Source organism: Berkeleyomyces rouxiae (assembly GCF_048999995.1).
Source record: "Berkeleyomyces rouxiae strain 22BRR77 chromosome Unknown BrBRR77_ptg000001l, whole genome shotgun sequence".
Taxonomy (NCBI): Eukaryota; Fungi; Ascomycota; class Sordariomycetes; order Microascales; family Ceratocystidaceae; genus Berkeleyomyces; species Berkeleyomyces rouxiae.
Genome location: NW_027396491.1, coordinates 365306 through 391081, shown reverse-complemented (window position 1 = coordinate 391081; position 25776 = coordinate 365306). Strand labels below are relative to the sequence as shown.

The 25776-nt window shown below is 51.9% G+C and overlaps 6 protein-coding genes across 6 annotated transcripts; 2 read left to right on the top strand and 4 right to left on the bottom strand.

Moving 5' to 3' along the window:
- Positions 1-556: 556 nt before the first annotated feature.
- BROUX77_000120 (uncharacterized protein) lies at positions 557-3331 on the top strand (the record flags this gene model as incomplete). The annotated part of the gene is made up of 1 exon (XM_073745603.1): positions 557-3331. The coding sequence occupies one exon, from the start codon at positions 557-559 to the stop codon at positions 3329-3331; it is 2775 nt and encodes a 924-aa protein (XP_073608357.1).
- Positions 3332-6455: 3124 nt separating this feature from the next.
- On the top strand, positions 6456-7602 carry BROUX77_000119 (uncharacterized protein; the record flags this gene model as incomplete). The annotated part of the gene is made up of 2 exons (XM_073745591.1): positions 6456-6503; positions 6583-7602. The coding sequence occupies 2 exons, from the start codon at positions 6456-6458 to the stop codon at positions 7600-7602; spliced, it is 1068 nt and encodes a 355-aa protein (XP_073608356.1).
- Positions 7603-8796: 1194 nt separating this feature from the next.
- On the bottom strand, positions 8797-10901 carry BROUX77_000118 (uncharacterized protein; the record flags this gene model as incomplete). The annotated part of the gene is made up of 2 exons (XM_073745580.1): positions 8797-10379; positions 10439-10901. The coding sequence occupies 2 exons, from the start codon at positions 10899-10901 to the stop codon at positions 8797-8799; spliced, it is 2046 nt and encodes a 681-aa protein (XP_073608355.1).
- A 7632-nt stretch (positions 10902-18533) lies between these two features.
- Positions 18534-19816, bottom strand: BROUX77_000117 (uncharacterized protein; the record flags this gene model as incomplete). The annotated part of the gene is made up of 2 exons (XM_073745569.1): positions 18534-19549; positions 19663-19816. 2 exons carry the CDS (start codon positions 19814-19816, stop codon positions 18534-18536), a joined length of 1170 nt encoding a protein of 389 aa, XP_073608354.1.
- A 518-nt stretch (positions 19817-20334) lies between these two features.
- On the bottom strand, positions 20335-21928 carry BROUX77_000116 (uncharacterized protein; the record flags this gene model as incomplete). The annotated part of the gene is made up of 2 exons (XM_073745558.1): positions 20335-21331; positions 21426-21928. 2 exons carry the CDS (start codon positions 21926-21928, stop codon positions 20335-20337), a joined length of 1500 nt encoding a protein of 499 aa, XP_073608353.1.
- Positions 21929-23445: 1517 nt separating this feature from the next.
- BROUX77_000115 (uncharacterized protein) lies at positions 23446-25207 on the bottom strand (the record flags this gene model as incomplete). Its single annotated transcript, XM_073745547.1, has 3 exons — positions 23446-23859; positions 23994-24976; positions 25051-25207. 3 exons carry the CDS (start codon positions 25205-25207, stop codon positions 23446-23448), a joined length of 1554 nt encoding a protein of 517 aa, XP_073608352.1.
- Positions 25208-25776: the final 569 nt, after the last annotated feature.

Sequence of the window (25776 nt, the reverse complement as noted above, 5' to 3'; positions counted from 1 at the left end):
TTAGAGTATCGTTTGCTAGCTATAAAAAAGAAAAGAAAAAGATATTTGCTCTAACGGGTAGCTAGCTTGTCCAAGACTAGGCCTCTTTCTCTAACGGCGTTTATATGACCAAAGACATAGAGTTACCTGATGACACCCAACTACAATAAGGTTAAGGCGGTCTACGCCGCGCAGAGTGTAGTCTGGTCGACATTCTGAGACATGCATATGAGTTAGTCATCGGGTCCTATCTGCAAGTAGGTAGCCCGCAAACAAATGAGCAAGGATCGGAGCAGAAGGATGAAAGGCACGGGAGGCCTGCCAGCAAAGCCTGGCGGACACAACAGCGCCCGGTTTACAAGCTCCATGTCCATAACCTGATTGAACTGGTTAGTTAGGCAGCAGTTTCACATAGCAACATATATACATATATACAGTCAAGTCGTACTGCGGGGCCTTGCGTATAAAGGCCTTGTCTTCCCTCTCATCTGGATTCTCATGAGGGGTTTCTGTATACTGGCACGTCCATCCTCATATTCTCTCGACCATATTCTCGCATTCTATCAATATCACAGCAATGCCATCCCTCAACGCTTCTGGTTCTCGGGGCGCCGGCGGTCTCTGGACAATCATCGCCAACGACAGAGTCAACTATCCTCTCATTCACTGCTCCGCACACACCCGCATCACACATTCCGTGGCACACACCACTTTGACGCAAACCTTTATAGCCCGCACAAAAGCGCTGCCCGGAGAGTCAAGCCAGACTCGGTACTCGTTTCCTCTCTACGACGGTGTCTCTGTTACGTCGTTCTCCTGTGACATTGAGGGAACGACCGTCCGCGGCATTGTCAAGGAAAAGCAAGCTGCGCGCGAAGACTATGAAAAGGCTGCAGCACGCGGTGAGAACACAGCTTTACTAGAGCTTGCTAGGAGTGCAGGCGATGTATACAATATTTCAATCGGACATGTCTCGGCGGGCGCAAAAGTTAAAGTCACTATCGAATATGTTGGCGAGCTCAAGCATGACGCCGGGGCCGATGGACACCGCTTCACTATTCCGACTTCTGTCGCCCCTCGCTATGGAGAACCTGGCGATGCCCAAGACCAGAGCCTGTCTGGAGGAAACTTCAACGTGATTGTCGATGCAGAGCTTGCCCCTGGCTCTGAGATCGTGACGATTGATTCACCCTCGCATCCGGTGAGCGTCAACATTGGCCGCGTTTCTACTGATACAAGGTCATCGGATCTGTCTACCCCCTACAAAGCTTCTGTATCATGCACTCTACCCGAGGCCACTCTCAGCAAAGACTTTGTTTTGAAAATCACAGCGACCGGTCTTGGGGAGCCCATGGCCATTTTTGAGCGCCATCCCACCATGTCGGACGAGAGGGCACTCATGGCAACTCTAGTTCCTAGATTCGCCCTGCCGTTGGAGAAGACCGATCGTCCCGACATTGTGTTCATGTGTGATCGAAGTGGCAGTATGCAGGGCGAGTCTATCAAGGGCCTCAGAGCGTCTCTCCGCATCTTTCTAAAGTCACTCCCCATCGGGGCCAAGTTCAATATCTGCAGCTTTGGGAGCAGCTTTTCCTTGTTGTGGCCTACATCCAGGCCCTACGACGATGACAGCTTCAAGGAAGCCTCTCGTCTGCTTGACAATTTCGAGGCAGATATGGGCGGCACAAACATATACAAGCCTCTGGATGCCATCCTCAAGCAGCGCTCGGCCGACTCGACGCTGGACCTGATTGTTCTCACTGACGGGCAGATCTGGAATCAGGACCAGCTTTTCACCCTGATCCGAGACGCAGTCAAGGAGTCAAAGGGCGCCGTCCGCGTATTCAGCATCGGCATTGGCGGCGGTGCGAGCAGCTCTCTTATTGAGGGCATTGCGCGCAATGGCGGTGGCTTTTCGCAGGCTGTGGCCGACGGTGAAGTCATGGACCGCAAGGTGATGCGAATGCTCAAGGGCGCCTTGAGTGCCCGCATCTTCAATGTCACGTTGGAAGTCAGGTACAGGCATGACACGGAAGCTCCTAGAGACTCAGACATGGCCCAAAAAGACGACGATGACGACTTTGTCATGGTTGAGAAGGTCGCCGATTCCTTTGCCGTCGAATGCGAAAACGAAAACGGGGTTTGCTCTAACACCGAGGAGCCTAAGCAGGCTAACGAGGATAATCCCAGCACCTCCCCGCCCATCCCGATATATGATCCCACAGCGGATATTGATCAGCCTATTTCAGCCGAGCTAAACTCTGGCAGACGGTTCTCTGCAGTTCCCGACATCCCTGTGCCATCCATCATCCAAACGCCTGCGGCTCTGCCAAGCTTATTCCCGAGCTCTCGGATTTCCGTCTACCTGCTGCTCTCTGGAAAATCAGCGCGCCGAGTTCCTGAAAGCGTCATCATCCGAGCCTCCTCTACGCATGGCCAGCTCCAGCAGGTGATCCCTGTCACTGTGCTGGATCACCATGGCACGACCATCCACCAAGTCGCTTCCCGCAAGGCAACTCAGGAACTCGAGCAGGGCTTGGGCTGGCTGCATTATGCATTTGACACGGCGGGTACCCTGCTTCGTGACAAGTACCCAGGCAAGTTTGACGACATTGTGCACCGGGAGATTGTGCGACTGGGAGTCAAGTACCAGATTGCCAGCAAACACACGTCGTATGTAGCGATCGAGAGCAAACCCGATCGCAAGCCCGTGGAAATCGACGATGGTCTCACCGGTCTGTCTGCCCCGCCAGGTGCATCGGCTACTCTCTTCTCTGCACCTTCAAGATCCATCCATCAACCTGGTAATTCCTTGGCCGCTTGCAGGTTAGCTTCTGTTGCCCCTTGTTCAGCTGTCCCGAAATTTCATTCTCTTGATGCGGCTGGCAGCCCTCCGCGGTCCCGTTGCATTGGTGGCGGGCGTAGTGCCGCGATGTTAGTTAGCAGGAGAGCTCATTCAAACACCGTACCAGTAGTCCCAAGCGCGTTTGGGTCTACGTTTATGCCTGCGCCTGCATTGAGCCCGCAAGTCGAGAGCATCTCAATGCCAAAGCGCGAGTCCCCGCCGCCAAAGTCACCTCTCGACATCATCATTGAAACATCGAGTATTTCTGGCAGTTGGAGCCCCTCGCAAGAACTCATGAAGGTGCTCGGCACTACCACAGATGCCCTGATCCGCAAGGCCAAGGGCGTCAGCGACGTCAAAGTACTGGTGACTGCAGCCGTGGTGGGTTGGCTCGAGAAGAATGCACGGGACGAGCAGGAGATCTGGGAGCTTTTGGCTGAAAAGGCGCGGGTGTGGCTTCGGAGCGAAGGCAGTGACGCAGAAGGTCTCATTGGATGTTTCCCGTAAGACGGAGAAGGGCGAGGAACTGAGTGGCACAAGCAGAAACACGGAAGCCGAGATGGAAATGGAGACAGGAAGAGACAGAGACATGCATATTAGGGTTAGTGCTATATAGCTGTGATTATACGAATATTCTAGAATAACCCTGGCATAAACTAGATGGGAAAAGCCGGAATGCTCTTTTTGCGTATGCATCAACGACGAGGGCGATCCAACGCAGAAGACTGACGTTTGCCGGAGGTTTTGTTCCTGAATATCAGAAGAAAAAAAAAAGCAAACATGTTGGCCAATAATAAAAGACGGATATAACGGGATTTTCCCAATAATTTTGGTTATTTTCTTTTTCTTTTTTTCCATATTTTTCCAAGACATTGCCAGAAGAGGCAAAGACTTATACGCAGGCCCCAGATCTTTAGCCGCTTCTGGACCAAATTGGATCAGGCCATTTTGTCTGTGTGTTGCACGTTTTTCTGGCGTGTTAGCGTGTGGAAGGGAGACGGGCAGACAAGGCCTCGACAGGACTGGCTTGGCCCTGGTCCGTTGGCACTGGTGTTAGTGCTGAGTGGACAATGAGACAGACAGAAGACGCGGAGCGAGGGCGGGGAGACAAGGGCAGACAAACAGGTAAGCTGTGTGCGTACCGGGGTCAGCCAGCAGAGAGAAAGAGAGCTCGAGGTTTAGGGTTGATCGGCTGGGACAGCCCCCTGCTGTCCTTGCTGGGTCTCCCTTCCTGTGCTGCCCTGTGGCAGACCAGACCGCCCACCAGCTCGGACTTGCCGGTCTGCCACTCTACTGCCCTGTTTATTTGTTTTCGTGGTGCAGGTGTCTACGCATTTCTGGCTCCAGCAGCCGCCTCTGAGCATCGGGAACAGAACCCACAGATCGCACGGCCACGTGGGCTCCCTTATACGGGATCTGTATCTGGGGGCGCAGAGCAGCAGAGACAAAAAACGCGGTTGTTTTTTTCGAGCCAGGGCAGTCTTGGCTCTTGTTTCTCTGGCGTTAGGCTCCGCGCCGCCACATGGGACTTGGGACTAGGTGCAGAATGAGAATTGCTGACCTTGTAGAATGTGCCTGTTGTTTTTGGCATACAGGAAAGCGTCTCTCCTCCCTGCGCGCGCGGCCAGTGACAGTGACCCCAACTGGGAGGAAGCGAGCGGGAAATGCTTCCTGTTCTGACTCTGGACATTCTTGTTTAGTGGGCTTCTGTCCATCCTTTTCCTTGTTCTGCTCGCTCTTGGCCAGTCCTCATGCCGTGCAACAGTCCCGGCCGGGGCTAGACTGTGATCCATGAGCTCATGTTGGCTGGTGGGGCGGCGGCGGCGGCGACAGTGCATGAAACAGAAGAAGCGATCGACCGGAGGGGTCAGCATTGAACGGCCAACGGGCAGTGATTTGCGTGTGTGTGTGTGTGTGCGTGTGTGCGTTTTGTGTGAGCAAAGATAAATTCCCGGGATTACTGCCTCCCAAGCATGCGGCAGATGGACCGCTGTAATCGCGACATGGCCTCAAGACAGCGGCGCTCAGTGTCATTGTTGATGCAGCCACGGTCACAGTTGCAAGCTACAGTAGGATGAGCATGAACATGAGCATGAGAAGATGGAGACCAGCAACCCAGATAGGTTATTAGTCTCTGGTGCTTGGAATGGAATGCTGTGGAGCGGTCTGGGACGGGGGCAGAGTGCAGGGCAGGCCATTGGCAGATACATATGTAGTTACAACAATGTGCAAGTGTACATAGTTACAAGCATAGCTGTATGCTGTTTGTGTCTTGTGCCTGTACGCTGGAAGCCGCCCCCCTGCCCCATCAAGCCCCCCCCCTGTCCCTCGACATTTCCCAGGCCCGGCCTCTTCCGCCCCTTCAGCCTCTTCCATCAGGCACCGTCTCGCCATGCGGCGTGCATGGTGTGGTTTCTTGCATTTGTCGTCACAGATCCTGTGATTCTGCCGTGTTTCGTCCGGTCTTGTTCTCGTGGCTGCTGGTGTCTGTGACTCTGCCGTCCACTTTGGTTCCGGTGCTTTCTCGAGCTCGTGCCGGGTTTTGCAGTTGACGTGTGGTGATTATTATGTCATCTACTACTGAGAAAATTAATACCAGCGCGCTGTTGGGTCATCTGCACATGAAGAAAAAAAAAGAAAATATTACTGGTGCCTTTTGCCTTGGTCAAGCTGGAGTTCCGGGTCCTTCTCCAATACCGTGTACAACTGCGTCAGCATCTAGCTGTTGGATGAAGACGGCGCCGGTACGTCACAAAGAGCCGCCCTGGCTGTGCTTGCCAAGGATCTAGAGAGTCTAGAGTATGCCAGCATGTGCCAGTTTGTACCAGTACAATGTGTGCATCAGCCATACGCGAGTGTGTATCTGGATCACCATGAGGGGGCCTCTTGTTGTCCTCCAGCTTCAAGTCCCAAGCTGCGAGCTTCGAGCTTCATGGCGCAAAGCGCAAAAGGCCCGGGAACCTTAATTCCTGCCCTTGCCTACCACTATACCTGTAGCAAAATGCATTCACTTTATCGATGCTTTTATGCCCTGCATTTATCGTCTGCCCTCTCGCCCTCGCCCTCCGCGTCTCCCTTCCGCGCAAGACTGGCTTTTCCCCCTTTGAACACTGCGTGCTAAAAATGAGACAGAAGAAGAAAAGAAGGCGGATAGAAACACGCACGCCGAAATTTAAGGCCAAAACGAGAGGAGAGACCAGGAAAAGAAGACCAAGACGGGTACGTATCGCCGACCCCCCCTCCCCTCCCCTCCAAAATAAAGCCCGACCTGCCAGAAAACCGTTATATAGCAATGGCTGCTCCCCTCTTCTTTCTCTCCCCTCTCCCAAACGCCTCACATCGACATCAACATCGAAAATCGACATTGACGAACACACAATCACGAACACGACTATACTCACTCACTCTTATATTCACTCTTCCTGGCATTAGCCCCTTTCACTAATACTTCTCTGTCTCCCATCTTCCTCTCACCTGCCGTGCTCCTGATATATACTTATACCCCAATCAAGCCCTACTTCTTGGAGCCGCCATCACCTGCCGTTCTCACCAAAGCCACCGCCTTCTCCTTCTCCTTACCTGCGACCTCACCCACCTTCGGCCCGTTCCTCAGGCCATCCTCACCATCATCATGACTACTACCTTGTCCCAAAGCCCTCTCGATTACTACGGCAAACAGGCAAGTTCCATTCCCTCCGTCTTCCCCGTGTCTATCTGTATCACCCGAGAGCCCCACTCTAACCCTATCTGCTCTCCAGGCCCTGGGCCAGTACGGCCTCTCGCCCACTTCACCCTACACCGACCAGGCTTTCAGCCCTTTTGATGGTGACATGTGGAATTCCCAACAGCAATCTCAGTTCCAGTCTCAAGCTCAGGCTCAGGCCCAAGCACAGATCCATGCCCAGGCTCAGGCTCAGGCCCAGGCCGCCCTGCAGCCCCAACCGCCCAAGTTCTACATCTCACCCAAGGCCATTATGCCACGAACATCGTCCGAGAGCCCGTCGCTTCTTCCGCTTGATCTAGAAGCCGCCTCGTTTGGCGGTAGTCTTAGCGATTCCATGTTCCAGAGCTCGCCACCCGTTGATGCCCCACAAATGCTCTTCCAACAGTTTGCCTCGCCCTCAGTCACCGCTGCCACTACAGCGACCGCTGCCCCATCAACTGCCGCAGCAGCAGCCATAGGCCCTAATGACTACGACTTCCTAGGCTCACCAACCTTTTCTCTTCACACCCCCTTAGGTGGCCACCGCAAGACTGCCAGCAATGCTTCCTCCTCTTGCAGTGTCCGCAGCAGTCTTTCACCACCGCCCCGGATAAGCAAGGCCAGCATTGGCACAGCCAACCACGGCCACAGTCGCAGTCGAAGCTATAGCCACAGCCAAAGCCAGACCAACTCCAACTCCAACAGCAGCCGCCGCACCACTCTTCCCCCGAAAAAGACCACACACAACATGATTGAAAAGCGCTACCGCAACAATCTGAATGACAAGATTGCTGCCCTACGCGATGCCATCCCTGCCATGCGCGTCATGGTCCACCGCCTGGAAACCCAAATGCTGACGGGGAATACCAACGGCGAGTTTCCCGAGGATGATGACGCCATGGACCATGAAGAGGACCTTGACGGCTTGGAGCCGGCAAACAAAGTGAACAAGGCTACCATTTTAAGCAAAGCCACGGAATATATTTCTCACCTTGAGGCCAAAAACAAATCACTGGCAGCAGAGAATGCGGAATTGAAGAGTCGCGTGACGAGCTTGGAAGCTCTGTGGAAATGAGAATGCCACCACGGTTCTGTTTGTTGTTATTTACCCAGCGATTTGTTTTTTTTTTCTTCTTTTTGTTCTCTCTGTATTTTCTGGACCTTTCTCTACGGCTATCTCATGACTTGTCTTTTCATCTTTTACTCTTGGCGCCTGGATCTATCTATACATTAACTCAACTCTTACAGTAGTAAAAAAGGGAAACTCCTGTGTATAGTGGCGTTTCTCAAAATAATATGATTTCCTTAGAATCTCTAACCCATGAAGAATCGATCTGGTGATCATCACAGTGAAAGAATTGTTCCATTATCACTCCCTTCCCCCCGACTTGATATCCTCCAGTACCCAGGTCATTCAGGCCGTCAACTACTATTGCTCTAGTTACACAGAGTCTATTATCGTTGTGTAACATTAGGAAATTGCATCCGAGTGTGTATCAATGGTTGAATCTCCATTATCAACTGCGTTTTCTACAATCAGGGCTCAGAAGAACAAGTTCACATATCGCGCATTGCGGTCAGGCGGGTATTGCAATTATTAGAACGTTATGTAACAAGAACCATGAAATTTCAGGTAAATCCAGGTGAGTAGAATAAACAAGAGGGGAATATTAGAAAGTAAAAAGAAGAAAGGAGAGACACTGTACAAGGGAACGAATGTGGTAGAGAGAAAAAAAGAAAAAAGGGCATGTGTATGGAGCCCATCAGTTGATCCGTCCATGGCACCAGAGGCCCCAGGCCTCAGACTCTGATAAAAAAAGCGTGAAAAAAAAAGAAAAAAGAACGGCGATGCGCACCCTTGATGTTGATGACAAATAGAACAAAGTGAAAAAAAGGGCAGGAGTCTGGCAAGGAAATGTGCATATCAGAATGAAAGAAAGAAGATTGGTTTCGTAGAGCAGGAGCGAGAGGGAAATAGAAGGCCATACAAAGATATAGTCGTGATAGCGAGTGTGTGGGGGGAAAAAAAGAGAGGAGAGAAAAGAAAAGAAAACAAACATGACCCGGACAAGCAAGAGACAGCGGTGCCACGCCAGCAAAACTCGTTTCAGATCGTTAGAGGACAAATCATGTGTAGCTATCAAGACCACACAGCACAGCGGATAGAGAGAAGAATATGCGCAAACAGATGGGGTGGGGGAGGAAAAAGGAAATGCACAAAGGAAAGTAGCAGTGGCTGGCAGTAGACCAGGCGGCTTGCCGGGCGTATTTACTGCGAGGGTGCGTAGAATTGCATCATCGGCCAGTCGGTCTGAAGTGGATGGTGTTGGGCCTGCGCCTGTATATGGCTGTGTGCTTGAGCCTGCGCTTGGGCCTGTGCCTGGGCCTGGGCCTGGGCTTGTGCCTGAGCCTGAGCCTGAGCCTGCATGGGCCCATCTACCACGGCGCTCGTGAAGCTGGACCAGTCTTCCAGCATGACTGTCGGCATGTAATCAAAGTTCATGGCCGTCTGGGCCTCGGGCGGCGGTGGCGGCGGGAGGTCGCGTTCCAGCGAAGTGCGGCGAAGGGATGTGGAGGACGCCTTCATGGGCAGCTGCGGCGTCATGGAGCTTTGAGGGGATGGCGATTGTGGTGATGTGACGTGGGCAAACATTCCTGGTTGCATGAGCGACTGATGGTAGCCAGGGAAGCCGGCTGGTGAAGTGGGCTCGGCGCCCATAAGCATCTGTGAACCATGGCGTGACTGTTGTTGTTGTTGCTGTTGCTGCTGCTGCATTTGCATTTGGAACTGGTGCATCTGTTGTTGTTGTTGTTGCTGTTGCATTCGCATCGGCTCTATTTTTTGCTGCTGTGGTGAGTGCTGTGGAATCATCGAATGGCCGGGGGAAATGGGCGATAGTGAGGACTCTGGAGGCGTGGGATATGACATATTTGGCGCACGGCTCGGAGACTCGAGGGCCATGGCCGAAGCTGCGGCGGCGGCTGCGGCAGCTGCTGCCGCAAATACAATATCTGACAAGTCGTATGCTACCTGCACAATCGTCTTCGCCTCCGACATGGGGCCCGAGAAGAACTCGAGAAGATCCTGCAGCTGCCCCGGGCACTCGTTCTCCATGAAGCCTTGGGCTCTGCCAGTCTTGGTCGGGTTCCAGCTGAAGCTCGGCGCCGACTCGCCGTGTTTCGACATGACCAGCTCCTTCCACGCCTCGTGTATCAGCGGCTGGTGCAAAAGGCCGTAGATTACGCGGGAGTGCATCCAGTCCGTCTTGCTTTTGCCCGCTTCGAAATGCCGCGCAACATGCTCGACGTGGCGCTCGCGCGAAGGGTGCAATGCTGAGCAAAAGCCGCAGGCCCAGTACTTGCGCTTGCGCAGATACTTGACGACCTTTTCGCTGTGGGGGCACGTGCGGCAGTTGTGCGAGCTTTTGTGATGCTGATTGAAGGTGTTGGCGCCCCAAAAGGACCGGTTGCAGCCTGGTTCGGGGCACGGATACTTTTTCCACCGCTCATGGAACTCTTCTTCGTGGCGCTTCCAGTCGTACTTGCGCTTGAAGCGCGTGTCGCAAGACGTACACCAGTAAAAGTTTTGTCTGCTGTTGGACCACGCGGCAGCAGGTGAAGAGCCGCTGTTGACGCTGCTGCTGCTGCTACTGGTGCCGCTGGTCCCGGAGCTACTGGCCGGACCGGCGTATGTGCTGCCTGCTGAAGAGGCGTTGCTGAGAGACGATGCTTGAGACCAGATACTGGCGTGTCCGCTAGATCCCGAGCTCGTCGATGAGATTGATATTCTAGGGTGGTGGCCGCGGTGCGCAAAGGGTATCGAAGGAGGAGCAAACATGGGAATGGGAACAGCTGAAAGAGGCATTAGTACGGGTTTGTTTTACGGGCAGGACATGACGTGAGATACTAACCCTGGCCGTCCATATTTTGTTGTTGAGACTGAGGAAGCATGTGCATTTGTTGTTGCATCGGGGACGCGGCAAGTCTAATGTCTGATTGACTCTGGGTTCTAGAGATCTGAGACTGTGTTTGGGGCTGGGCCTGAGCCTGAGCCATGTTCACCATCATGGGCATTTCTTCCTTGATGGGTGCCGTTTGTGGTCTCTGTATCTGCGAAGAGGGCCTTCTTTGTTGAGGCTGGACCTGAGTCATGTTTGTCATCATGGGCATTTCTTCCTTGATGGGCGTCGTTTGTGAGATTTGCATTTGCGGAGGGGGGCCTCGTTGATGGGTCTGGGCCGCGGCGTTGGCCGGAGAGTCGGAGAGCATGGCGAGAAGGGCTTCCTTGGAGATTCCAGAGTCGATGAGGGCTTGTAGATTGCGTCGAGCTTCCACCAGCACGTCGGCCGGCGTGTCGTTCATATTTGAATCCATGATGCTATGTGTCGCTGTCGAGGCTTCCAAGGAGAACTCTTGTAGTGATGTTGATGTCCGTTGTCAGGGGTGGCGCGATAGGAAAGAACTCAAGTCGAACGGCTCTTGCCGAGGGCGTATGCGAATGAGGAAGGTCCAAGGTCCGAGTCAATCGTGACGAAGAAAGAACCAAATCACGAGATGATTGATAAAGAAAAAAAAAAGGAGCGAGTTTGTTCCTTGCAAAGGATGGCGAGTGTGCGCAGATTGAGAGGAAATCGGGCGAATGTTCAACGCTTGCGAGGCACGGTAGAGAGAATGACTGGAATTCCAGGCTGTAAGTTCGGTTCGGGTCGGCAATGGTGGAAGCAAACGATGGTTCGAGGGTAAAGACAGACAGATACAATCAAAGTCGGGCAGGTGCTTCGAGATGGCAGACGAAGCAAATGTGAGCTCAATCTAATGTTGTCGTGGGAAAATAAAAAGAGTGAATAAAGCGCGACTAGAAAAAGACGGTGACAGCGCGTAAATAAGAAGAAAAAAAAGTGGAAGCTGCAAGAAGGTGGTCTCGGGTGACGAGAGAAATAAAAAAGGAGCGAATTCTGCGGTCAAGTAGTTGCAGACAAAACGAGACGATCTGCGGAAGAAAGTGCAATTGTTAAAAAAAAACGGAAGCGAAGCCGATCCAGGTCCCGTTCTTGCCTGTGTGGTCGAGGAATGGAAGAAGGAAACAAAGGGAAAAGAGGTAAAAAAAAAAAAAAAAAGACGATAAAAACACAAGCCAAAAGAAAAGACCCCTTAACCGGTTGATCAAGGTCAAAGTCTGTTTTAATGGTCTCTCGGAAGAACTACAGTAGTAGATTTGATTAGAGAGAAAGTGAGAGACAGCAGGCAATGGGCCAGGAGAGAACGAGGAAAAGGGAAAGAGAGAGAGAGAGAGAAAAAGAGACAACGAAAGGGAGGCGGGGGGGACGAGTTCAGCCTGTAAGAGGAACAAATGGGAAGTATGTATTGTAGAATAAAAGAGAGGAAAAAAAAAGGTTTGAACAAAAGCAGCAGCATGCACAAAGCAACAAGGGGAATTTTTGGAAAACAGCAAAAGGGAAGAGCCCGAGATTTAGCAGAAGGGAGAAAAGGCAAGAACTCGAGGCTCGGCAGAGAGAAAAGATATGAACAAAGGGAAAAAAAATTGGCAGGTGGATATAAGCAATTACTCTGTGCAAACTCGCGAGGAAACAGAGTAACTAGTTACATACGGAGAAAGGGTTCTTTCCTTTACTTGCCAGATCCCAACAAATGTTTCATGGGACTAAGAAACAGAAAAGAGCGTAGAAAGGAAAGAAAACAAAGAAGGACACACAGAAGGAGGCAAAGCGAGAAACGGAAACAGTCCTCACAGGCAAAAACAAGAGCAAACCCTGCGCAGAGGTTCCAAATTGCCGTCAAGCATGTACAAAGTTACAAAAGAACAGGAAAGGAAGGTTCCACCCACTAAAGCTGCAGCTGCAAGATTCCGAGCAGCTAGTTAGTTAGATAGTTAGTCAGCAGCTATCTAGCTAACTATCAGCACAAACTAATGCAGTAATAGCGTGCTTAGCTTGGAAAGCTCCCAGGAAAGGATGAGCCATGGGAAGAAGGGAAGGGACGAGCCTTGCGTGAGGCAGGAACGAATGCAATAGCAGAGGAAGGAGCACCCACTATTAAACTCCGCACCTAAGGAAGTTACTAAAAGCATCTATTTGGCTCGTTGCTGGTCCGCGAATTCGGCTATCGGGGCGTCCAAGAGCCTTGCTGGCCGAGCCGGCCTAATCTTTGTGTTTTGTGCTTCATTGTTGCCCAACTTCATCTAGTCAACTACACATCGGGACTGGGCCTGCCAGCGGCGAATGTCTGAAAGGTCGGCTTTGGGCATGTCGAATCACGGAGTTGCTACTTAGACAGCTAGTACACACACATATATACGTATGCACAAGTTGCACATCCATATGTACATACTTCGTTATGCCGGTTTGGGTGGACAATGTCTCTCGTTCCACTTGAGCCTGTTCCTGTCTTTCTTCTTGCCATCACCGGTGCTTTCACCTGCCTCCCCTCTGTCCCTCTGTCTTCTCCATATCCCTGGCTATCCATGACGCTGAGTTGCACTTGGCGATGCCGCCCTTGCAGTCAAGGTCAAGTCAACCTTCCAAACAAGAAAAAGACTAGAAGAATAGAGCCAAGGGATGGGCCCGCCGACGATACCGATATGAGAGATGATCGTATCCTGCTCGCTGGGGGAAGGTACCCGCCCACCACAAGGCAGCGCGCAGCCAGCTTCCTTCAGTGGCATCCACATTAGTCGTCATACTTTGTGTGTATATATATGAGTATGTGTACCTATACTTTGGGGCCTGCATGGATATCATCATGTCCTCAACAAGCCACGCTGCTCGCTTCTTTTCATAGTGTCTTGTCAGCTCTTGACAAAGTTTCTTTTTTTGTTCTTTTTTTCTTTTTTTTTCTTTCGGGTGATATACACTTTTGGTTCAGCCCATATGCAGGAGAGCCTCTGGCTTGTGCGCTACAAGGGAAGAACAATTTACGAAGAAAAAAAAAAGGTTCAGGATGAACGAGGCGACTTGTGTGTACATACAGACGTACTACACCGAGGTGAAGCCAAAGTCAACCCTAGATCATGCCGTAAAGAGAAGGCAAAAAAGAAAAAAAAAAGAGAAAAAAAAAAAAAGAGACATAAAGGCGGTCATGTTAGGCCACACGGCAACGTAGAACCAGAGACAAATCGCGCTACCAGGGAGAGCGCAACGAAAAGAAAAAAAAACAAAAAAAAAAACTCGCACCTCGCCGGCACAGGCTCTTGGTGTGGGTCATCTAAATCTATTATGCCCACTGACATACTATCTACCAACTATTTGCAAGGTATGCATGTACTGCGGCGCCTTGTGAAGCAGAATGTAATGTTGCTGGGTCTCGATGGACACATGGCCATATAATACCTGTACATGTGCCTGTTGCACGTATCTTTCTCAGAACCGTTCATCATGGCGACTTGCAGAAACATCATGGTTGTCACTTGAATCTCGGCTTCAGTAACTGGTGGAAACATGGACTCCCTGGGCCAAGACGGACGCACACAACCGAAGAAGGGGAATCCTGCAGCGCACGCTGGTGCAGTTATACTTGTGTACCTTGTTTGTTGCCTCTCCATGTGCTTATACATACAGATTCACTTGTGCACATAACTACATGTGCTGATACAGATAGATGCACTCAATTATAATTCCCGGAATATAGCACAGCATAGCACCGACAAATGGGTGCAAAGGGATTATGTTTGGGTTTCGTACTTGGAAGGGTGTAACTATGCATTATTTGTACAAGCATGTAATAATGTAAGCTGATTATGGATATGACTGTTCGTATCGTATTGTTTACATCATCACCATCATCATCACCCAAGTCAAGCCAAGTCAGACAAGATAGAAACGAAGACGAAACACGACAGCCGTGTCGCTCTCGAGCTTTATTTTTTTCCAAGCCCAAAAGACTTCTTCTTCTTCTTCTTCTTTTTCTTCCTCTATCTGCCAAGTTCGGGTCCCTCTCGAAACAAACCCAAAAGCACGGATGGTGGGAAGCCAAAGTCCGACATTGCCGTGTATCATGATCATTTCTTGAATGCATTCACCATGCAGGTTTTATTAGCTTTTTCTTCGTTTTCCTTTCAATATATGCGGGCGACCCTGGAAACATTGGGTGATGGAGCCCGGGGTGGTGTGGTGTGGTCTATTGAGCTGGAGCTGGAGCTGGAGATGAGTGCAACTACAAAAAAAAACCAAGCCAGTTGTCAAGTTGTCCGTTCACAGGTGGCCGTTGTATAGCTGTGTACAATTAAGCTGTATGCATGCTTGCACAGGCAGTTGCATATTTCCTTGCACTATTATTAGCCACAATGTTGTTCTCGAGTCTCAGCAATGTTCTTTTTTCTTCCTTTATTTCTTTTCTGTTTGTGGTTCTTTCCTTGACAAACCCAAGTTATGCAGGGGCATGTAACTATGTGCAAACGAACGTGCAAACGCGCAAACCAAAAGAATGGAAGAAAGCATGTTTGAAGCGTGCAACTGCAGAAACAAGTTACCACCAAAGTGGGACTAGCCTGTGTCAAAAAGCCCTGGGCTAAAGTGCCCTTTTGTGGATCTGCTAATAAGGAAATCAAGCCAGGGTCTTTTACGGGACCCAGTTTATCGTTGTTTGTTTTTTTTTTCTTTTCCTTGGGGCGCAACAAGGAACAAACCACGAAAAGTTCGAGAAATGGCCGAGCGGAAATGTGGTAAAGTCATGGATAGAGAGAGAAAGGGTACAGTGCAGTGGGCAGCTACCAAGTCAGGCAAACAGTCGGGGGAAACCCCGGAAAAAGAATTTACCATATACTTGTGTACACATGCAAAGACCAAACAGGCAGTTACAGCTACAAAAAAAAAAAAGAAAAAAGAAAACTATGTAACCCAATGCCGTTGGTCTCTACATCGATAAAAAGGCAGGTACCACCTGTCAATCCACCGCATGTAGTATTTGCCTACTTCAGAAACCACCCACCACACTGCCTCGGAAACCTTTGTGGAAAGTACAAATCATCATCGAGGAACGCAAAACTCTCTAAGAAGACTCGACCATAACCCGGCACAGCAGCTGCCTCCGATGGAAAAAAAAAAAAAAAAAAAAAAAACACGCCGGTGTTTTCGGGTTTCTTTTCAGTTTTCGTTTTGGTTGGTGGTTACGTGCTGGATGGAGGCTCTCCTTCTCTTCTCCTGACTAGCTTTTGCTCTTATAAGCAGAACAGGCATTGAAACGGGCTCATTGTCCCCGCGTGGCAAAAAGATTACTTGTCTTGTTCATTGTTTCGCTTCGGGACTTTCCCTTGGGCTTTGCAAGCAAGAGAGTACGTAGTTACTACTTGTACCGGCTGGTACGGTACGGTATATACAAGCACATAATAGAGCAGCCAGGCTTCTTCCTTTTTCTTTCCCTCCATTCCTGCTAAGCCTTCCTCACGGATCGACTCAGGCTTTTTCCTGTCGGCTATGCTATAGTACAAGACATATGTATGTACAAGCATACAAGCATGTAGTATCTAGACTCATCCCAGAAATATACACGATAACACCCACCACCATGCCTAGATCCAACCAACTTCTTGTTCAGCCTTTTTTTCTTCTTTTGCTCTCGCTTGGGTGCTTGGAGAGTTGTGGCTGCTACGGCTGTGCAGATACAGATTATGTTAGTCCCGGTACTAGTTAGTTGGCCATAACTACCAAGTACACACATGTTGATATTTGTCAGTTGGTCAGTGTTGGATGACCTATGGTTGCGCCGGCTGAACAAACGAAACCAACTAGGAGATCCTTTCTCTTCGTGGAAAAAACGAAGCACGCAAAACACACTTACTTTCTGACCCAGGCACACACGCCTCGACATGCTCGCTTCCGAATTTGAGACTGTGACAAGAAGAAACGGGGATAGGCATGTAGACATGGCTCTGTCGTTCTGGGCCGTCCTTCACAGCTGATATCAAGCCACAAAAAGAAGAAGAAAAAAAGAGAAAAAAATAAAAAAAATAAAACCAAGAGACAGGCACCTGTTTCCCCTGGTCTTGTCAAGTCACGGTCCATCTTCTGCGACAAGTGGCTGCATGAAGAAGGCTATGGCAACCACCTCGTGAATTGGCCAATAAGAGGAATATATGCCTCTGATATTGGCACGGAAGCTGAGAAGACAGAGACGCCTTGTCTGTATGCTGAACGTAGAAACATGCACTTTCACAAGTGCGGTACTTTCAATAACAATAGCTTCTCGTCGTTTTTGTAGCTGTGTGCCTTGGAGGAGGAGGGATTGTTAGGGTTACCTGGCTATAGATCGCACCCAAGCCGAGCAAGGGGACTGTTTTTCTAGGTTTGCCCACCACTCGACTCTGATCGTCGCGATCGGCGATAAGGCTAACATGGGAAACCGAGAGCCCTAGAACCATCAATGATTTGCAGGCGGCTTCTCTGTGCACCTGCAGGCTCCATGTTACAAGGACACACACATACAAGAGACAAGAGACAAGAGACATCGCAACTATCAACTCATGCAGAGTTGCCGCCGGGTGTGTGTTTCCAGAAATGCAAATTATTGTCGTGTTGGGGTGACAAGGAGGAGGAAAAGAGACAGACAGACACCCAGTCACTTGCCAGAACAACAAGAGTCTGTGAGCCCAGCAAGACAACGGAATGGAGGCTGTGACCATGACAGGTCGACCAAACAAGTGTGCACACAGGTGCACACAGACATCATGGATACAAGGAGGCGGATGGTTAATTAGCGACTGGATGTTATGTATGTACATACGTACGTCTTATTCAACGAGCCGCCACTTGTGTCTGGCTGACCGCGTGCATAAATTCTAAGCGACCATGTCTTGTGAATGTGTTTGCCCAAGAGCCGGCCGGCACTTTGCCTCCGCCTGCGCTTGCTGGAGCCATGAAACACGGTGATGCCATTATCACGGCCCTTTCATTAATTGCACATGTGTGCTTGCAAGGGCTTATTGGGCGTGGAGCAGGCTGTTCGTTCTGAAACCCCTCACAACTTACCCACCTCGCCTTATAGTTGACTGTACAGTCCTGGATCACAAGACATGTGCACTGTCCAGCCACGCCTCTGCCCTGTCCTGTTACTAACAGCCGTTAAACGTGCGCTGTTGCCGGGCCTCAGTTTTTTTTTCACTTCGGGGAATCTCTGTAGAATCCTTTTTGTTTTTTTCTGGGGCCCTGTCCTTCTATTGTTTTCTACGAGGGGCGAGGGCCTGGTCTAGACTCAGGGTTCTGGGAGCATGACAAGTGATGGCAGAGACCAAAAAGCCTTTCAAGAGGAGAGGAGAAGAGGTCAAGACCCAGAGGCAGTCTCACGTCCGAGCCCAAATCGCCCCCCAGTTCGAGTACCGCGTCCTCAACACAGACATGACGAAGCAACAGAGTAAAAGTACCAACTAAGCTAATTCCTACTTTCTGAAGCAGGCCAGCAGATAAACGAAAGAAAAAGAACCACGGCAAGCGTTGCAGAGGCAACACACTAACTGAACTGAACAGGGTAGGGCTATGGAGGGCACCGAAATTATGACAGGGTCATGGGCTCCCACGCTAAAACACAAAACTGACCACCAAGATCTACCGCCGAAGAAGGGGGGCTTTGACAAGTTTGATGAAACACGGGTTCATCAATGGCAGCAGCCAGAGACAAAGTCCGAGGGAGATGCAAACGGCGGTGTAAGATAGGCGAACGAACGCCTAGTAGAACAGGGGAGTCGTCGCTGATTAGATGGCATTTATTGTATGTATTGTATATTGACGGCGAGAACGCGCAGTGGATTCATATCGCGAGACGTGCTGATCTTGCCCAAGCTCTGGCTGTAAAGCAGACAAACCTATTAACTTCGATGGTAGTAGAGAAAGAAGATGAGAGAAACAACGCTGTGAGAGACAAAAAGAAAAAGAAAACACCGCCAGAGACACCAAGCCCAGAGAGGAAGGCGAGAAAGACAACGAAACAGAGGGAGAATACAAGAAAGAGACAAGAGTTAGAAAGCATGACATCACGCCTAGACTCTCTCTCGCGCTCTCTCTATGACGCAGACGTGCTAAAGTAGTAATTCTCCCACAGATACTCGTAGTCGGCCAAAATCCCAGACACGAGCGATGGCGTGCGCTTCTTGACGTTCTCGACCAAAGTCTTGGTGACGTCGTCATAAAAGGCCCCGCGCATGGCCCAGAAGCCCATAGACCAGCCGCGCTTCGTCCACTCGTCGCGCTCCAGCTGCGGCGTTCCCAAGCTTTTGTTTCTGAGCTGCCGCGCACCGTACTCGAGGGCCACGCCAGACAGCCACGGCGACCACTGCGCCCACCGGGACTTGGGCCTTGTGCGCGCAATGTATGCGGTGAGGCCGGCGTAGACCAGTGGAGCGAGAATGTGCATGATCTCGGCGGCGTGTCCCGTTCCACGGAGTTGACTGAGGAGGCTTGTGGCAGGTTTGATGTCATCTGCTGAGAGGACGCGCCCGACAAGATAGCTACTGATGTCATTTGAGTCTGGCAGTGGTGGCATGACCATGCCAGTACGGGGCATATTCCACTCCTTGTCCTTGGTGTCATTTGACGCCGCGGAATCGGCCGGTGGTTTGCCCAGGAAGTCCTCGAGGGTTTCCTCTCCCATGAGCTCGCGCAGCGCCGCGCCGCCGTCGTCTTCAAACGCGCCCTGGGGCAGAACCGGTCTCTCGGGCAGCGTAGGCGTGACAAGCGAGCGACCGCGCGTAATGCGCAGCAGCAGGAGCCTGCAAAAGGCCTTGATGGCCTCAAGCCCAACAACTACGCGCCAGCGAAGCTTCTCGCCGCCGCGGCGCTTTGCGGCCATTTCGCAGAGCAGTTGCACGTAGGACGCCATTTGCAGCAGCGTCGCAATCCGGCGGTAGAATGGGCTGCGCTTGGCCCAGTGGCGCGTGTATCGCGCGTGTAGCGAGGGCGCGCTCCGGGGGCCCGGGAGGTGGGCTACGGCCCGGGAGAGAAGGCCGTCGTGGTACATGGAGAGCAGCTGGATGCCCGAGTGGAGCGATTCTGAAGCGATTTCGGCGTCTCTAAAGCGGCCTGGACAAGAGTCAGCTTCTGGCGTAGCGGCACGGGCACGGCGCAGGGCGGATCATGGAAGAAGAGGAAATGTGGAGGTGAGGGCCACCGAGGCCTGGGCCGAGGTTACATACCGGGAATAATGTACGTCAAAGATCTCAGCGCAGACTCAATTTGCGACACATTTCCGGCGTTCTTTTCGATGTAGGAATCGTACATGCCCAGCCAGCTGGTGCTGCTGGAAGACGGAGCCATCGTAGCTTGTAGAGCGACTCGTGACGAGGCCATAAATTTAGCGGAGGGGAGGGGCGGGTTGTCGCTGGCGCTGTTGTCGAGGATGATTGGCCAAGGCGGCGATATAAATTAAGGGGGGGACGAGGCCGAAGAATAAAGAGTCTTGATAGAGGGACAAAAATAGTTGAAAAAAAGAGAGCAAAAGAGAGACGAGAAGGAAAAAAACGAGGCAAGCAACCGGCAATTTCGCGGCTTGGTGATGCTTGTTTGGCGTGTGAGAGTCGCGATGGCGATGGGAGCCGAGGCTGTAGGGTGCATCTACCGGGGCAGGATGGAGTTGGAAGGGAGAGAACCCCCGTTAGACAGGAAAAACTGGATGTACCTCGGTAAATGGATATGCAACTAATTTGTGTAACACTTGGTACTCTCCTCCAGGGGCCCATTGAGAAGACAAACTGGATGTATGTACTATTAACTAGAAAGAAATTACATGAATCAACCGGCCCGATCAACAGGCTTTTATCGCTTTTTGCGCCTTGAAAACCACCATAAAACACCCATGCAAAACATCGCTACAGACACCAACGGTAGTCAATCGAGTCTGGGCCGTCTTTGAGTTTCTCAGTCGACACCGTGATGGGGTTGACCTTGACGCCCTGGATGCGGTCTCTACGCCTGTTGTCCCACATCATGTAGAAGCCAAAGGCCAGAGTCAGTACCATGCCGAGGCCTCCAAAGCTCGCAGTAGTTATCAGCGCTGGGATGTACTTGGGCGCATCTTTGTTCAGGAAAATATTGGAGCTGACGACGCCCATGAGATTCGCCATGGGCACGCCAACCGACGTCAGCATCATGCGTCTGTTTTCATTGGCAATGTTGTTGTTGTACAGCACATCCAGAAGCACACTGGGCGCCGACGTGCCCCACGTCATCATGAACGACGCAAAGTAAGCCACGTGGATCTGGTTTTCGACGTCAATCGCCGCGTAGATGACCATGCCGATAAAGGTAAACATGAAGCCGGCCGCCACATAGGGGAAGCGCACGCGGTGGTAGTCGGAGACAAAGGCCAGAATCAAGAGCATAGCGGCTCCAGACACGTTTGGGGCTACCGTGTACAGATTGGTTTTGGCGGCACCATAGCCCAGACGGGCAACAATCTGCGGCAAGAAGAGGTTGACGCTCTGCAGGGGCACGCCAAGACAGATCTGGATGGCGAGGATAGCGTAGGACGTGGGCTGGCGGAAGATTCTGAGCGCATCCTTGAGGTCGAATGGCTCGTTTACCTTGGATGACGAGTCGACAGCCATGCGGTGAAAGGCCAGCTTCTTTTCCTCGGCGCTGAGGAAGCTTGCTTCCGACGACGATTTGGGGAGATACCACATGGTAAACAGAGAAACCAGAATAGTGCCTGAGCCTTCAATGGCAAAGAGATAGCGCCACGGGGCCAGCGCACCGCCCTTGATATGGAACACGCCGTATGAAAGCAGGCCGCCAAAGGCCGAGGCAATGGACTGTGCCGCATAGAAGATGGCTAGTCTGCGAGCAAGCTCACCACGCCGATAGAACCTGAAGATAAGGGAGGTGGTTAGCTAGTCGAAAAGAAAACCCCGAAGGCGGCCCAAGTTGGGGCCAAAGTCAACAAAGTGACCACTTGACTTACAGCGTCTGGTAGTAAATCACAAGCGGGAAAAAGGCCGATTCAGCCATGCCGAGGAACCAGCGCAGCGCCATGATTCCGGCAAAGTTGTGTGCCGTGAGCACGAGCAGCGTGAACGTGCCGAAGCAAAACATCATGCACGGCAGCACAACATGCGGGCCAAACTTCTTGCCCGCAATGCCGAGGAACGGCGCCGTCAGGACATACGGCACAAAGAAGACGCTGAGGATCGTGTTGTACTGCGTGCCGTGCAGGTGCAGGTCGCGCTCCAGCCCGTTGGTTTTGGCGTTGCCCAGGTTCGACTTGTCCAGCGAGTTGAACAGGTACATGACTGCCAGCACGGGCAGCAGCCGCAGGTCAAACTTCCATACGAGCGCGCGCTCGGCCTTGGGGTCAATGGTGTAGGTGGCGTCGACTTCGACTGGTCTGGCCTCCTCGACGCTCTGGATCGAGCGGACGGAGGGGGGCTTTTTTGCCCCGGCGCTGGTCTTTTCAGAGGTACCCATGGCGAAGAGAAGGAGAGGCGGGAGGGAGCAGGGGCAAACGAGTACAAGGGGAGAGAGAAAGAGAGACACAACAGCGAAAGAAACGACAGCTTGTAGTCTATGTCCGACAGAGTACGCCGAACCTGAAAGGTTCCATGCGTCTTTATAGCCATCTTTTCCTCAGACGTCCATCCCTCCGTCCGATCTTCGCTTCCCCTATTGCTATCTCGTCTCCAGCACGGAGCAAGCGCCCTTCCACCAACATGGTCCTCTAGGAATTCACATGTGTACATTGGACCGCACAGCTCGACTATGATTGTCGTAGCTCCTCATTCCCGACGTGCAACTTGCGCGTAAAGGCGGCTCTGCCATCCTTGCCAGCCCGCCAAATACTACTGTACGTAGTGGTACATAAATACAGGGTCTAGTGTTAGTTGGCGAGGTCGCGGCATATCTTTTGCCGGGGGGCGAATCAGAAGCGCGATAAAGGCCGCTGCATGGCACTGTGATAAGGTCTGTTAGATAACTAGCGACTGCTGCTTCAGGCCAGCCGTTGTAGACCCAATGCACTTGTTGATAGCCATGGGTGTCTTCTTTGCCGGGAGCGGAGCGCGGGGGGAGAAGACGAGGGACGAAGGGAAGACGGGATGAATATGCCATGTACTTGGACTCATTCAGCAATACCAACATTTGCACTATAAGACACCATACGATATGAGATACTTAAGGCCGTAGACACAGCACGTCTTGGCTATATCCATATGCCGGCACTAGATACCAAGAGCTATAGACCGGGCTGTACGTCGATTAACGGAGCCGTCTTTCCGTCTTTTGCATGACTTGGCATGTCTTTGAAAACATGTCCTTTTTTCTCTCTTCTCGCTTTCACGCCACGCAGAGCAGGGCAGGGGCTCTCACCAAGAGACAAAGGTCCAGGGTAGATGTTTTTTTTTTTTTAAACAGGTTGTTCTTATCAACCTTGGGGCCGGGACGGAGGAGACTTCCTGATGAACTGGCTTGCTACAACCCACACACAATTTATTCGCCTAGGAACCAAGGGATTCACTGCCCCAAGACGGCCTAGTCAAGTTGGTGCGCTCTCCTGATTAAGGTTTTGGTGGTGGGCAGATAGGAGCCACCACGGAGGATCAGTAATGATCCTAGCGGCAGATGTCAGTTGTCTATGACAAGATGTATCTTGTCACCGAGCAGCACGAGGGGCAAATGTCGGCTGTTATGCTTGTCAGGAGTGAGAGGACATGCCACCTTGTTCATCCGTTCACGTAGATAATGGCGGCTTACACAACTTGATATAAGTGCGGCTAAAGTCGTTTAAAATTAAGGGTGATGCGTCTATGTTATGTTATGTCTTATGCAATAAGGATGGTAAGGAAAACGACAAAGGAAACTCCCAGAAACAAGAAATATAACCAAAAAAGACCTCCTTTCCTCGGGATAAACGTTCAAACCATGTGTTAGTAGTTATTTTGTGTGTGCCAGACAGAGAGAGAGCAAAGAGTCAATCCCGTCCACTCGCTTTACCGGAAGCTCGTCGACATCTTGCTCGGGCTTCTCTTGCTGGGACTCATGCTCATGCTCCGGTCGCGGTAATTTGCGCCGCGGAAATCGCCCTTATACGGGCTGCGCTTGCTGGTGGGTGTTTGGGGCGGCGCCATGAGTGCATGCATTCTATGCCGCGCTGACCGGGGCTCCTCGTGATCCATGTCGTCGTTCATCAAAGCCATGTGTCGCCGAGACGAAGGCGTCTGGAGTGGCACATACATGTAGCCTTGATTGGGGTCGTGATGTGCACCGAATCCGGACCCGGCCGTCGCTGAAGGCGCTGAAGCTGCAGGCATTGGGGGAGTCGATGAGGCCCGGGGATACGCATTTCGGAAAAGCGATATGTTGGCTGCAAATATGGCGACAAAGAGCATGCCACCGACGAGAAGCTGGAAATGGGCACTTGGTTAGTCAAAGTCAAGTCGCGCGCTAAATGTGTATAGTATTTCATCTTTGACAAGTTGTACACTTGTTTCGCCTATGAGGTCTGAATGCTGAAGGTCTGTTTATTTCTGCGACTTACCCATGAGCGGAACTGCATAGTTCCAGAAAATTCGTTTACAATTTCGGCAATCTCGCGAATCACGACGCGGATGCTCATGACCGCATCAACATCTCGCTGCATGCAGACATCCCACTCGGCGCAACGGTCCCTCAAGTACGGCACGGGGCCACCAGCCTGACCGCAGCGGTTCTCAAGATAATTGGTTGTGCACTCCTGCACCTCGTTGATGGAGTTGGCGCGGGCTGCGGCATTGGCCTTGTCCAAGTCGGACTTGATGGCGCCGATGATCTGCCAGCAAAAGACCATGACACCGGAGAAGATAGCCACGTTGAAGCCGACTTGGATCCACTTGTAAAAGTTCTCGGGTGCATTGGGGTGGTCTTCCATGGCCCTGAGCATGCCGCCCATCCAGCCTTTGTTGTTGGGCCGGTCGCGGCGGCGCTGGTGGATGCTGCTGGAGGCCGAAGACGACGACATTGGCCTACCATCGTCTTCCGTCTCATAATCCGAAGCATCTGTGTAGTGGCCTAGCCTGTATCGGGAGCCTCTGACATCTCTGTCAAGAACCTGCCGCGTGCGCCTGCGAATGACCTCCATGGACGAGAACTCGCGATGGCCACGAGGAATCTCACCACGGCCGGGCCGTCGCGCACTCTTTACGTAGCGGCTCCGCTTATCAATTTTGGTGGGTGTTATCGTAGCAAAAGAATCGTCGGTTCTGTCGGCCTCTGGTGTTTCCATTTCGATGTCGGATGCTTTCTCGGTCATGGCAGGACTGCTCTCGGGCTCCGAGTAGATGGACTCGTTGAACGGCCGGCGCGGAGTGGTAAATGCCGGGTTGCGGAACGGAGGGGCTGAAGGCGGCTGCAGTTTCGGCGTGAACGGGTTTTGGGAAGAGAGGGGCGCAAGCGGCTTGGACGGCGTTGAAGGCAGAGTCGACGGGGTGTTGGCTGGGGCAAATGGATTCGACGCAAAGACGGAGCGACTCGGTGTTCCAAAGGCTGCGGCGGAGAGAGTTAGTGTCAGTAAGCAACAAAGACAGGAGAGAAGGCCGCGTCGGTAGGACTTGACGTACAGGGCTGTGGTTGGGACGACGCCAGCGGCGTATTGGTGGTGGAGGCATTGTTGGCGGTGAAGCCCTTCACATGCTTTGCGAACGGGCTGCTTGCATCCAGCGGGCCGGTGCCGTGATACTCCCAGTCCATGGGACCCTCGAAGGTTCGTCGATCCATTGCAGGTGGCAGATTTGCGTGGAAAGCGGCGGCGGCCAGAGTTGGAGCGTGGGTGGGCGAGAGAATCACGAGAGGATGCCGGTGGTCAAAGGGCTTGGCGGTCAAGAACAGAGCGAGAGAAGAGACCAGAGTGGCGAGAGAGCCAAAGAGACAAAGAACTAAACAAAGGCTCACAACAACAATACAGAGTCGCCAAGAAAGCGCCGGTTCTTTTCTTCAAGGTGCAGGCCCTGGTGATCAGCCACGCTGTGGTATCTCGTGACGGCACAGCCTTGCTGACTTATGCAGATGGAAATAAAACGCCGATGCTCTGGGCCGAGGTGGTGACTGGTTGAATATTTGTGAAGCCTCTGCATTCTATTGTTGCTGCTGGCATTCTCCAAGTTCTCACCTCTGTGCTCGTGTTGTAGGGGCAACCAGCCACAAGATGGAGCTTCTGTGTCGGCGCCACATGGCCAGTTGCAATTTAGCCAAAAAAATCCACCTGGGCTTTACCGCGTCACGTGAGAACACAAGGCTGGGAGGTGGCGGCCAAACCCTCGAGAAGGCTGACTGACGTACGCATGTGC